We start from the raw sequence: 14798 nt of genomic DNA, 5'->3' as shown, positions 1-14798 counted from the left end.
ATTTTCAGCAGCATAAGATGGCCTACAATTCCTTGTTTTGCTCCACTGACTAAGCATACTAATGCTGTGACAGACTAATATTTCTTACAGGATCAGATTATTTGGATTTGATATATGTGATCAGAAGAGCTGGTTCAGTTTAACACATTTATGTCATAACACTATCCCCCAGTATAATTGCTTTTACATAAAAAAGTTAAAAAGTTGAGTTTTTTTTTTTAAAAAGGTGTCTGCAATCTAGAGTAGCTATGTTATATGGAAATGTTTTCCTTTATAGCACACATGATGTTTAAAACTACGCTACAACAAACCATGTTTTTATAACCAAGCCTAAGGTTTTCCTCAAATTGAATCACTTTTTTTTGGCTTTCTGTATATGTTTCTTTACAAGCATATTTGTTTCTTTCATACGCAATTGTGTATTTTATTTGCCTGTAGTTTCTACCTTTGTTTTATCTGCCAGTCTAATCTGTCTAACCTATTTTAGGCTTTTATAGAAGGCTTATCTCTTCAGTATCTAGGCATTAAATGCTTCAATGCATTTCTGAAGGCTTTCATTTTACTTAAATGCCTTTGAACACAGTTAGGAAGTGTTATTAATTAGAATCAGCAGCCCAGTAGAACTTCAGGTACTGATTAGATATTGCCCTTCCATAAATTCTTTATAACTTTCCTACAGACAGAACATTTTAGCTAACTCAATAATTTGGAGATGGAGAAAACCATTTCACATGTTTTTGTCAACCTTTGCTGCATACATATTAGATATGACATGGTTAGATTATGCTTTTTTTGTAGAATGTAACCATAAATCTTGAAAATAAAGTTCTGTTTTGCCAATTATTGTCATTAAATTCATAGGGTTTAATTAAGACAGTGAACTTAAAAAGCAATCATCCAATGACAGTTTAACATTTTGTTTCCTTTCATGTTTGGTATGGTTTAAAGGGTTTATTTGTTTTTTATTTTTTATCTCTACTACCTCATAGCAGTAACTTGCCTAGAGTATTTTAAACTACATTTCCTTTTTCAAAACAGTATGACTGTACTTATACAAGTCCTGTAATTTTCAAGCTGAAAACTCAATAATAGGATGGTAAATATAGTGTCCAACCTTTTATGTGAGTATGACAAATTGTTTAATGCATCTGGTATTGTAGCAGTATTCCTAACACAAAGCCCAGTGAGCAAGAATTTAAATACTTTAAACTTCTCAGAAAATACCTTACTGTTTATTGAGAGCTAGGATATCACAGGGAACTAACAGAAGCTCTGTTTACTTCACTGGAAAGCAAATCTTGCTTTGCACCTCTGCTGCAGTTAAAGCTACAGAGCTTGTATGTACCTGTGCCACCCCGGGGCTGTGTGAGCTGTGGGTGGTGTAACGCTGTAAGGCAAGGCTGCCCTGCCCATTATAATCTCACCACTTCAGCTACAGCTACATGCACATCCTGTCTCCAGAGGTTCAGTGTCTGGGTTGTTACTAGTGATCCTCCAGATGTAATCACACTTTGCTGGCCTTCTCAGATAAGGAATAGATAATGTTTTCTCCTGGTAGTGGTTCAGATACAAGAAAAGAAGTAAAGTGTGAGAGACTTCAGTTACATACATAAATACTTTCCTTGGCATTTTTTTTAATTTGATGGAAGTACTTGCAGGACACTTCAACAGATCGTGTGCACTTAAGAAATAAATTGACATAGTGCTATAAACTCAGTGGGGAAAAAAACAATATGTGTTAAATGGGAGCTGCTTTAAGTCTGATTCCACGCTAATGGTTTTGAAGAATAACTCCTCTGTCTTTTGTGCTGTAAATTTCAAACTGCATTTTTTAACTTTGAAATTGTTACAATGAGAATGAAAATTGGTTGTTATATAGAGTAAATGTGTGGCTATTTATGAGATGAGGCTAAGACACATTTGTTTAACTCAAGCAATAATCTTTTATTTGCACCACGTTAATCTTTATACCAGAGCTCTATTCTGCATTGTGTATTTCTTTTCTAGTATGAGTGTTCAATATTGTTTCCTCCAAATAATTCTGTGAAAACATGAACCTTCTTCCTACATTTGGAAAACATTCCATTTATTATGATCCATTTTTATGACCTTTTTCTTTCAAATAGGCCCTATACTTCATGTACCTTGTAAAGTCAGACAAAAGTGAGTATATTCAATGATTAAAATTGCAGCTAGTATAGTTCAGCCTCTTGACACAAGTTTAAAATGATCAAGTTCTTCAAGTTATTTTTTTTTCCATTACTTAAGGTGCTGAATAAAGAATAAGTGGATGTGCATGAATCAGTGTTACAGTAAGGGATATCCCAAGTGTTTAAACTGAAGGAAAGAAATCCTTCCTAACAGTAGCACTTAATGGTCTTGAAAATCATATGATATTCATCCAACTATTTTTACTACAGAGAGATCAAGGAAGGAGCTTGTAAGACATTAAAACCTTGCTTAGATTTTGACTAGAAATTCTGCACTAGCATTTATCAGAAATGGACCCCCAGTGTTTGTGGAGGCCAGATCAAATTATAGTAATTTGTAAACCCATATTTAAAATTGCATCTGTATAATACCTGAAATTAATTTATGAACCTTTAAGGAAAGTAACAGTGTACTTGATGAACACAACTCCACAACAACATACCAGTTCTAGAGATGGCTGTCTCCAGAAAGGTTTATCTCAGCAGGCTGATTTCTATACCTGAAAATAAAAGTATCATAGCCAGATACCATGTATATATAAGGGGAACTGAATCTTAGTTCTCAGAAATCTCCACATAACCTCTGCACGTCTACAACTATCCCTGAAGTCATGATGCTGAATCCTAAAGAGCTAGGAAAGAAAGCAAGCCTTTGTCAGAAGTAGAGCCTTTGCTATTCTTCAGGAAGGAAGCTTTTGTTCAGCTCAGTGCAGTGAGTTGCAGCTCAGCAGAACTTTTTTACTTTGGGATAACATTGGACTGCAGCTGAGATACTGATACCTTTTCAATGGATTTTTGAGGAACAAAATGAAAGGTTGAGACAGGGCAAATATTTTTATGAGGTCCTCAGGGAAGTAGGATTCCTGAAAAAAAAGGAATGATGATCATAAATTCACACAGTAATCTGACATTCAGAGTTCACGTGAAATCTGAACTTTAAACTAAAGGACATACAGGTCACAGTTAGTACATGTAGTGTCATGACCGCAGTATGTTTCTTCTTTCCTCATTACTTCCAGTAGAGCATACGATGTACGCAGCAATCTAAGTGAATCACAGCTCCTTAGAGAGTCAGATTCCTGTGAAATAAACACTCTTCTCTTAAATCATATTAGAGTGAGTTCTTCTGCTGGTAGACCACCAAGTCTACACTGTCATTTATCCACAGAGACTTATATGAAGGAGTGATCTGGAAGTCTGAACTGGGTATCAGCCATAGTATAACACTATGAGTGCTTCCAGTTGTGTCGTTTGACAGTGGAGCATCCGTTACTTCTGATGCTCAGAATACATGCTAATGCCCAAAGGAAAGCTATTTGTGTCAACATGTACATTTACTGTATTTTTTTATCTACACATACATTTCTGATAAAATTAAACTTTGTAGCTACACTTTAAGAACAAATGGAAATTAGGTAGCTATGTGAAAAGAAAATATTGTCACAATATATAAACTGTAAACTTAGAAATACCTGACACATTTTCAGAAGAATACAGTTGTATGTATATCTTGAACATGCAAAAACTTCTCTCTACTGAAAAGTGGTGTTGGCTGATGAAAGTAATGTAATACAGTTTGCGACAAATGAATCCTCTGGGGGTGAAAATTATCTGTGTAATTGGTAAGAAAGTTTTCTTTAAACTGATTGCTTTATTTAGTCAGTTTAGTAAAGCGAGTCTTTACTGTGCAAATTGCATATAAGTTGTTTTTTCTGACCTTTTTTATTGCACAGAGATTTCTCTTGTGTTTGGGGTTTTTTGGAGTTTTTTTGTTTGGTTGGTTTGTTGGGTTTTTTTACACCAGAAAAGAATTTTTCTAAAGAAAAAAAAAAAAAGATTAATTATCCATTTAACCTGTTTCACCATAGTAGAGTAGTTTCTCTTGTGTTGAACTTTTAGTTCAGGTTGAAAGAGTAAACCTTCATTTAAGAAAGCCGTTTCAATTTTTAAAATGTGTAATGTAAAAAATAGTTTTACAGCTCAATCCACATCCATCTAAGCATTGCAGGGCTGATTTACTTGCGGTGTGGATGAAATTCCTTATATTGTAATGGCAGATATGTTAGAAAGATATTTGTTCATTGCCCTGTTCTTTGTCCACAGCATGTGACTTACACAAATATTTTCTCCTGATCTCTTCAGGGATGCCTCAGTGATGATGACAGGTCTAAGCATCCCATCCAAAACATGGGTTGTTAGCCTCTCCATTCTGACTGCTTTGCTTCTGGGCATCGCAGTCCTTGTAAACAGACATTTGCAAATTTTGAGATGAAGAAGATTGAAAAAGGTTCCCTCTCTATGTAATAAGTACCAAAGATGCCCAGTAACAGGATGTTTTCTCTCTCTGTAGGCATTGCTGAGCGATGGTGTAATAGATTCTTGATTACTTATGAAAAAGGGAACTGTCATCCTCTTTGTTTTGTGGTGTGTATGTTTTATTTTCTTTCTTTAAAAATTGTTCAAAATACAGGGTTTGGGGTTTGACGACGGGAAGAATATATTGCATTTTCAAAGGAGTCTTATTGGAACACTGCAACTTTCTGATGTCAATCAGTTTAAAAAGTTCTAGCCAGTTTTCTTTTTATCTTGTACAACATATAGAATGAGCAGCTCATAGCATCATTCCTACTGCCACACCTGCCTCCAGCCCACAATCCACATAACTCTTTAGCATGAAGAATTTAGTGGCCTGAATGCGTGGGTGAAAAGCAGTAGCTGTTCGGCTCCTGCTGTCTCTCTCAGACATTCTCCAGATAATGTAGTATCTCTCAGTTGACATCATCCTGAATATGTACCTCAGATGGATTTTTATTTTTAAAGCCATAGTTTCCTGTACAGTCTGCTCCATCCTGGATCCAGCTCAATACTGAGGAAGGCAATTTATCGTTCTTTAGACTGATTTCACAAGATGGCACGAGTTGGCTGCTATGAATTCAAAAATGCTGCAGTGTCTGCAAATACGAGCTCCTGGAAGAGATGACCTTGCGGTGATGTCATGCCTAGTAAATTAGGATTTCTAGAACTCTCCAAAGCACACTCATCTTCCAGTCCTGTACCCAGAAGCCTAAGCCTCCAAAGGCAGTACTGAATCAATAGCTGCATTTCCTACACAGGGGACTCAGTGGCATCATGCCATTGCAGCTCAGTGGATGAGAGATTGCATCTATTGTTCTGGATTGTCAACTGTGAGGTTCCTCCCTTCCTAAGGGGGAAAGACTGTCATCCTATAAAATGCCAGGTTCTCTTTGTCCCCATTCAAGCTAGAAAGGAGGGAGCATGATGGTGACAAAGATGACTTAAAATCTGACAAGATCTGTCATTCTCACTGGTTGATAAAGAGAAGAGAATATATGCTGTTATGTGACTAACGATGGCTAGGAAAGATCTGAAAGATCCTTCTCCACAGATTTTCCTGCTATGAACAGGAATTAGAAATGGTTGCTCACAGTGCTTTTCCTTATATGGCAGCAAAACCATCACGTGTTTTGTTTCCCAACAATTTTGGCTTGTATCAAATGTGAAACTGGCTCACAAACAGCTTGTAAAAGAGAGAAAAGTGAGACTTAACTCCAGCCTGAACACTCTCGCATTAACTTGGCATGAGTATGATGGTATTTCAACTTGACATTGACATGAACATTTCAATGGCTGGACAGTAAGCTCTCTGATAAAGCTGTTGTCTAACTAGTCTTGGACAGGGCAGCCTCTTTATAGCAATTAAAGTAAAAATTAACCTTTCTGAATCTGTTTCTGTTTGAGGAGCCAAAACAAGGAGTGAAAGCAAGGATTAATTTCTCAGCAACAATCTAAGTTCTTTGCTTTTCAAATTAAAATAAAACTCGAACAGGATTTTATGAGAGGTATTTAGATGCATGTGAAAACATAAATATTTTAATTGTCCTCATTAGGCTCTGCTTCCAGATATGAACACAAACAGGTCTTACATGTGGAAACAAACCTTTCCTAAACTTTGGAAAATTCAAAGCAAAATAAAGAAGAAACCCACACAGAAAATAATAATTTTTAGAATAGGACAAATATGGTATGTTTTTTTAGGAATAGACTTTGACGAGAGCTGGCTGCCTCATTATGCTTGATATTTTTTGGCACAGAGTTTGAATATAGTACTCTTTCTGAGTACACTGAATAAAAACATAGCTTTGATATGGCTTAGGATGTCTATTCTGTGGTTGTCTGTATATTTCTCAGTTTTGCATTAGTTGCCATTGTGTTTTTTTCCAAAATGTACATGGGACTCTTTTCATCTGTCTCTGCTTTTTCCTGTTCTTTGTTTCCTTCCCTTTGGTTATAAGCATTTTATATCAGCATTCTGAATCTGTTTTACTATACTAGAGCAGCGCCAAAAAGTGATATCATCTGGAAGTAGAGACAATATGTATTGAAATGATTCCTAAATTGTATATTCCATGTTAAGAATATTCTGGGGAAATAAAATTTATGTCATGGCTTGTAACTAATGTGCAAAAGACTTGCTCTGTCAGACTGTAAGTGATATCCACAGTGAGAGCCCATCATACTTAGTTTATCGGTTTGCAGTCTTTCTAGTTATATTTTTTCATCTGAATGTTTATTAATACTTGCTGTACATTTACCCAGTTATTTGGGTTTCAGTAATCTTATCTCTGAATGTATGATCTTAAACCATTTATTAATCTGAAGATTAATTTGCTTTTAAAGAGTATTTTTTTCCTGATCAGCATCAAGAAAGCCTTATTCCTTGCTGCTTTAAATGAATGGAAATTCTTCCAGTTTGTATGTGATGGCAAACTAGGACTTCTGCCAGTTTCCTTGATTGTATTAGAGAAATTCCAGACAGCTAGAAAGTCGTAGCTCCTTAATGCATGTTTAGTATTGTAAGTCTCCTATTGATGCTGCATTAATAGCTGTCATCAGAAGTCTTGTATAAAAATGTTGATCAGCAGTGCTATGTCTCATAGCAGTCTCTTTGTGAACAGGCTACAGAGAGAGGTGAAAAAGAATAGACGATTGTTTTAGACATTTGTCCTTTATTTAGAGGAAAAGAGGGGTGAAACTGTCACTTTAAATAATAGTTTTCTACTTCAGGAGATAGTTTGTTGGTTATTCTCTCTTCTTGTAATGCCAAAGTTGATTTTTGTGTACCGAAGACAATAAATGTAATGTGGGAGCCTGATACATATTCATAATTTTGCTGTAAGGCTAAAGTGCTTTCCTTGTAAATTCATCTAGCTACAGATATTGTGAGCACCAAAAGCAATTACTTCACGCCATCAGTTTGCTCTAAAAGAGAATACCATTAAAATCCTTGTTCTATATTTATTGTTCTAACAGGGAACAAGGAGAACATTCTACTGAGACACCAGTGCAAGAACCAAAATTAGGATGCTCTTATTTAATTATATTTGACAAAACTGGACACCTTTTTTTTCAATGTGTAATGTAGTAAATTTATGTACCTATCAAAAACAATTCATAAAGCTCTCCAGTGGTAAATTGTACTAAAGTGGGAAGGCTAGGCAAATTTAGAAAAAGAACAGCCTGCTTTCCATTTGCAAAGAAAGACATGAGAGTCAGGACAGAATGCTAATTTTTCAAATAGGTGTTTCTATTCTCTGATTTTTTACTGTATAACACCTAGAAGCAATAATCCATTGACTTGGTTCTGTACAGAGTTCAAAAAGATGTTTCTTGCCCCGACACTTATATATAATATAGAATTAAGTTCTGTATAAAATCAGAGGGATAGTGGAAAACAGAAAAAAAAGTAAGGAGTTATTTTATGGTAAAGGACACTTATAAGTGAAAATTTAAAAAAGAAGAATGGATTAGCTTGCTAAATGGGTAGCTAGGAGACGTTTCATTAAGCTTCATACACATATAAAGAGGTATTTGTTTGAAAGTGAATAGAAGACTGAAGCTGGGCTCACAGGCTTATCAGGGACAGAGGAAAAACTCTCAGTATGAGAGAAAAATGATGGAAAGGTGAAAGGTCAGCAGTGGATTTTCTTGAACATTAAAAGAATAAATTCTATGGCAAAGTAAATAGTACAGAGGAGAAAGTCTTCAAAAGGAGCATTAAGGAAGGAATGTGATGAAACTATCATACCAAGTCAATTACCTTCTCATAAGTACTTTTTATGACTGCTAGGTGTCAAAATGGCAGTTGTTGAAACAAGGGGGGACATGAATATGTGACATTGGGAAGGCTATGTGTTAAGTTTGTTTAATATACTTTGGGAGATCCAATATACAGATGCTAGCCTGGAACTGTCCTAATTCGTGTTGCTGCCTAATAACAGTAGTCACCGATTCACTTTGCAGTCAGTGGACACAGGCACCTCCAAAACACCATCAGGCAAAACCAGGCAAGCAAAGTAAATGAGATGAATCACTTTTTTTTTCAGGTAGTCCTGGGCTTTTTGCAATTCCAGGCAGTTTAGGGGCTACGCCAACTTGTAACATAAGCACCTTGTCATAACATTATGTGACATAAATCTTACCAATAGTTGGATGGTGAATGTAGATTTTATTGCACCACTGCCAGAAGTTTACACACTATGTTAAAATCTTCTTGTGCAGATGCTGTAAAATATAGTCCTTTATATAGTCATGTATCGTTCTGTGCATGCATCATGAATCTCACTTGGCAACATCTGCAACAGGAGCCTTCTGGACCAGAGGCAGAAGCTTTATGAGGAGAACCACAAAGAGCTTTTAAAATGTTTTTCAGTGGACTGAATTTTGTCCCAAGATGTTCACAGACCTTGTTTCTTCTCCATTTAATGATATAAATTTCAGGAACTGTTTTTCTGTTTAATATATGTAATGTGAACTGCTGCAAAACAAATTCTATTAAATATATTTGTATACCATATCAGATGAAAAATACAATTAAAATTAAATATTTACAATGAAAAAATATAGAAAGAAGATTATTTTTAAATTAATTTAACTGATTTCTTAATGAGTACTGCCAGTTTAGAACTGGTCTATACAGATCTAATATCTGAAGTTGTCTTTTTTAAAAAACAAAATACTGTAAACAGTCTGAGAGTGTCTTTGAATGAGTAGTTGCACCTGAAGAAGAATTTAATGCGTGTGGAAAGAATATATTTCAAAGGATCTCCAAGGACAAATCCCTATTTTTACACAGATTTTCAGATTTCATTCTTTTCTGCCTCAAGTCAAAAAAGATTTGCTCAGGTAAATTAGAATTTTCATATAGAATTGTTTAAATTGTTTTTAAAATTACCCTCAGGACAAAGTAGTTTCCTGTGCAGCACTGGACTTAGGTGCTCACTTACTGCTGTGTAAGAAAAGAGACTGTGTTACCTGGATCTCTCTCATGAGGAAGGACTCTCCAGAGGCTGAGCTACATGGTGGTAAGGAACAGATGTGCCATCTTCGTGGTATCAGAACTGTGGTTAGAAGCTGATGTTGCCCTTATCACTGCATTACCTCAGAATGATAGTAGTTTGAATTTAGCTGCCATTGCTGTCTTCTATGAAATAGGAAGTTGTCCTTCCCTCCGAGCTGGCAAACATGCTGGATTAAGTGACTTGGCCAAGATGACATAAGAATTGTGTAGTTATAATAGAAAATGAACACATGCCTCCTTTAAGCATATTCAGCTGCTTATCAAATCAGATCATTAAAAACCCATCCCCTTCCCAGTCCCCACCCTCTCATTTTATTTGATTTTCATTAGGACAGGTGTCTCACTAGCGTGCATAGAGAAGATTTGAACTCTGCTGAAGTTGGGATTATATGTCACATAATTGCTAGAGCTCTGAAGCGAAGATATAATTTTATTAAATTGGTTAATTCAGGAGGAAAGTTTCTACGTGGTATGATATCTGGGGAAAAAAAAAGTCTTGCCTAACTACCAAGGAAAAAGAGGAACCTAAAGTACAAGGCCACCACACTGGAAACCCTTACAGTTAATCCAGCGGGGAGCAGATATCTTCATCTTTTTGTCATGGTTCTTCTTGCTATTTAAAGTTCTCAGCTGGTTTTGTATGTCAGTTTTAAAAACATGATTTCAAATCCTGGTTTGACTTTTCTATTTCTATCAAAGCTTCCCTCCAAACACATTACCATCTCAGCATGCTCTCTGCCTGCAAACCCGTTACAAGGTCTCCTTCACATGGTAGGATGCACTGCAAATGATCTATTCCCTCATCGGTCCGTGTACACAAGGGCTTTTGTTCCTGCAAATGCTTTTTGGTTTTTAAGTGAATTCTTGTCAGTGTGAAAAGAGTCTGCCTATGTCAAGATGGGAATAAGAAGTAGATTTGATTCTGGATGTCCGTGTGAAGTCGATAATTTAAAGTTTGGCTTCTGTTCATTAGCAGTACTGGCCATCCATTAGTATTCCAGACATATTTTGGACATTAACCATCTTTGTTGCTTTAGTTACATTTGTACTAATGAAAATTCCTGTAAAACTTACACAGCAAAAACCACCACTAGTAAATTTAAGATAGGGAAGCTTTCTGTTCACTGTTTTTAATAAATGAGAAATTAAAAGAAATTAGGTCTTCTCTGTGAAGATACTGTAGTGCAAGTAGGATAGTTACAATGGCTATTGCAGCCATTGTCAAAAGTACTTTAAAATAAGATTAGATCATTTCCTTGTTGTACCATTTTCAGTTGGTGAATTGTAACTTTGTTTTATGAATGCTATTTAATATTCGAATTTCACTGTAACTTGAAGGAGACAAGTAATAGTTGTAATGATTTAAGATTAGAAGTATTTGGATAAATATGGACAATAGTTGTAATAGATCTGAATTGTCGCCTGAGATTACATAACCTGATTTATCATTTCACTGAAGAATTGCAGATAACAGTTTACAATATATTTTCATATGTAGTCTTGTCATTGTTTCCTTTAGTAAATTCTCCTCCTTTGTATAGCAGAAAAAAAGAGTTTTATTTTTTTTCTAAGGACATGTAAGATTTATGGAAAATAGTTATTTTCTATGTAGAAGAACTGATATTATTTGCTCATTCACTTTGATACAGGGACAGACAGTTATGCTCTTCACATAGTTATTTATATTTAATGCTTCTTGTTTCTCCTTTATGCTCTGGAGTTGCTAGAGTAACTGCATTTGTGAAAATTTGCAGTTAATTTAATTTCCATTTGCCATTTTAATAAAACCGCTCTAAAAACTTGCATCTTTGTCAGCCTGCTCTAATGATGATGGTGACCAGATAGGTCATGTCTCTGCTTCCGGAATCAGAGGGAGACATAAAAGGATTCTGGTAGGAACTTTGTGCATAAGTGTTTTTTATGTAAGTATTTTTGCATTGATTTCCCAACCAACTTTTCCAGACTTTACTATTAAAATTTAATGTCTTTTTTAACAAATACTTTGTTTCAGTAGTCATGAGCCAGATAGTTGTTTTCTGTGCTCAAAGCAGCAGTCTGCTTGACATAGGAGGTCCCTTTTTCTGAATACTCGATCGCACAGAGCACTGCAGACAACCACATAGTCCATGCTACTGGGCATAAAGTGGAGCAAAGGCAAGGTTGCACCTTCTTTTCCTTATTCATGCAGGCCTGTAGCCTTTTTGTCAAGGGTGCTGGAGTACATCCAAATTTATTTTCTGATGAAGACTCCTGCTGACTGAAATCTAGGTCAGAACCTTGTGACCTTACTTAACATGCATTCTTTACGCTCCTCAGCAGCAGCATTGTTTGATGCTGCATTGTGAGCTTGTATATTGGCTGCTGAGAGGCACATGGCACTGAACAGTTTTGGCTGTGCCTGAAACTGTTTTTACAAACCTTTCTTACGCAAGAGCTCGAGAGTTAATGCACTGCCTATTTAAAAATATCATATTCCTCCAGGAATGCTGAGTTATTTCAGTAGTGATCCAGCAGTGTCTCCGAGAAGAGGAAAATAGCTTTCTGAGGTAACAGCAGAAGTCCTGCTTCTGGCAGTGGACAGCAGTGAGTGTCTGAGAAATGGCTTGACGGCATGGAGATCACAGAGGTGACCTTCCAAGGTGGGGGGTTATTTCTCTCTTACTGCTCCATTCACAGCAGTAAGGAAGGAATCAGATCTCCTTCGTTTGATAGCAGGGGCAGAGGGAGTTAATGTGAAGTAATGGGAAGTAGAACATGAATCAAGCAGGAGAAATATAGCTCGAGTATCAGAGAAACTGCTTAGCGGTAATGTGTATTACAGAATCAGGCAGCTTCCCAAGGAGAGATGACAGATTTGTATTGCTTGTGGCGTTTAAAAGTGAGCTGTGCACAGCACATGAGATACGTTGAGGGGTCTCACCATCTCTAGCAGAATGGCAGATTAGATTAGCAACTCTAGATACAAATATGTTGCCATTCAGAAGAAGGTTTAAACAATTTCAAGAATAGCTTAAATAAACACAACAGAAACAAAATCCGTTAACTTTTCTTTAGAATTTGTCTTGAAAAAATTACCTTCCTTCTGTGAACCATAATTTTTTGTGTATATCTTAATTTTTGACACTTGTTCAGTGTTATAAAGTTCATATAATAATTTGTATTCAGTTACATGCTGCATGACGTATTTTATATATATATGTGTATATATATATATGTGTGCATTTTTACAGAACCTGATGACTTAAAATATCTTACATGATTTTATTTTACAAAACTAAATTACTATGTACTGTATTCTAGATAATCCAAGCAGTATCTTTCACCAGCTCTAGCTCCGTGGGAGTAGTGTACTGTTCAAATTAAGTAAGCATGTCATAACCTGGGCTTTCTTTTTAACCACTCGAATAGATCTGCCTTGTGTCTTTTAATGAATACTTTGTCCAGAATGTCATACACCCCCTAGTGAATTAAATTCTTCAAAGTCTGAACCATTTACTTTCAAAAATATTTAATATGCAGTTTTCTGCTAACATACATAGCAAATCTCCATATGACGCTATGAAGTAGAAATAAGGCACTTAAAAACTTCAAGACTTCACACAGTTTTGCTATTGAAGACTGTTTAAAGCTTCAGGCACTTAGGTAACTTAATTCTTATATGAGGCAAGAAATAGATTCAGGTATTCAGAAGAAGATGGAGTTGGAGAGTGCTGTGCCAGGTGTTTCAGCTGTAGGAAAGCTTAAAGCATGGAAGGAGCAATGTAGCAGCAAAGCAGACCTGCTGAATAATTCATCACTGTCTTACACACTTCTGTTACTGTACCATTATTTAGGAAAGAATATTATATTGTTATTGATTACAGCACTTGCTGACACGTTTCATTTGCTGGGAGGTGTGTGTGCATGCTTTGTATTTCCAACACATGCACCAGAGAAACTCATGTATGTATGAGCTTGATTAAAACTTAAGAGGCTGGATGTTATACACACATGCACACACGTACTCAGCAGTTATCCCTAACACTCCCAGTTTGGGCAGGGTGAGCTTGCTTCTCATGTCAGAGGAACAACCTTCCCACAGATAGTGTTTTCAAAGCAATGGGAAACATTTCTTAAAGGAGTACAAGCAGCTTTGCCTTTACTATAATACTTCTGGGAAAATGACTCCCTTGTTATACTAACCTGCCACCCTACACTGCCACAGGAGCACATCCCAAAGGACCTAGGAGCATCCTCAATCATGAGAGGAGGCTCTGCTGTGCTGTGATCATGGACAGCCCCATTTACACAAACCAAACCCCAAGGGTGCCCTTTACTTAGGCTGCTGCAGTTGCTGGTACAAATAAACTTTCGCCTGCAGTTGGCTAAAGTCCAGAGGAACTTGATGCCCGTTGCATCTAGTACTACATCTTATTTGAACAATGAAATGAAATCCTGTTCCTCACATGCTTGAAAACAAATATGCATATGTATATATGCATGCATGTCTGTAAAATCAAGAGACATAAGAAATAATTGAATATCTACATGGACTATAGATCAAAGTAAATACATATATAGATATATGCCATTATTTGTGCTTTCAGATTTATACTGGAGCACTGTGAGATGTTTTTACACCTCTGAGACAGTTAATGATATGTTCCTCAGTTAAGGAGAGGGAAAGGCAAGAAATAAACCAGAAATATTTTCCTGATCTGTTTGTTCCACACAGAATTATAGAATCAACCAGGTTGGAAAAGACCTCTCAGATCATCGAGTCCAGCCCATGACTTAGCAACACCCTGTCAACTAGACCATGGCACTGACACATCCAGTCTCTTCTTAAACACCTCCAGGGACGGTGACTCCACCACCTCCGTGGGCAGCCCATTCCAATGCCTGATCACTCTCTCTGTAAAGAATTTCTTTCTAATATCTAACCTAAACCAACCCGGCACAGCTTAAGACCATGCCCTCTTGTGGTACTGCCAGTTGCCTGGGAGAAGAGACTGACGCCCAACTCACTCCTACCTCCTTTCAGGTAGTTGTAGAGAGCTATGAGCCTCCTCTGCTCCAGTCTAAACAGCCCCAGCTCCCTCAGCTGCTCCTCGTAGGGCCTGCACTTGACTCCCCTCACCAGCCTTGTTGCCCTTCTTTGGACACTCTCTAGCACCTCAATATCCTTCCTGAACTGAGGGTGCCAGAACTGGACACAATACTCGAGGTGT

The 14798-nt window shown here is 36.7% G+C and overlaps 1 protein-coding gene across 7 annotated transcripts in view; it reads left to right on the top strand.

Moving 5' to 3' along the window:
• PCDH9 (protocadherin 9) overlaps nt 1-14798 on the top strand; it is a 675825-nt gene that overhangs the window by 47169 nt on the left and 613858 nt on the right. Inside the window, exon 3 of one of the 7 annotated variants that reach the window (XM_027650501.1) lies at nt 4353-4435. The exons of the other annotated variants lie outside the window; for them this stretch is intronic. Coding sequence (XP_027506302.1) covers nt 4353-4409 — 57 coding nt within the window. The 3' untranslated portion in view covers nt 4410-4435. Of the gene's footprint in view, nt 1-4352; nt 4436-14798 lie in introns of those variants that run through there. 7 annotated transcript variants of the gene reach the window in all.

This window comes from Corapipo altera, unplaced genomic scaffold, assembly GCF_003945725.1.
Source record: "Corapipo altera isolate COAL_440 unplaced genomic scaffold, ASM394572v1 0, whole genome shotgun sequence".
In the NCBI taxonomy this organism is placed as follows: Eukaryota; Metazoa; Chordata; class Aves; order Passeriformes; family Pipridae; genus Corapipo; species Corapipo altera.
Note: the sequence above shows the minus strand (reverse complement) of the source record. Positions and strands in the feature narration are given on the sequence as shown.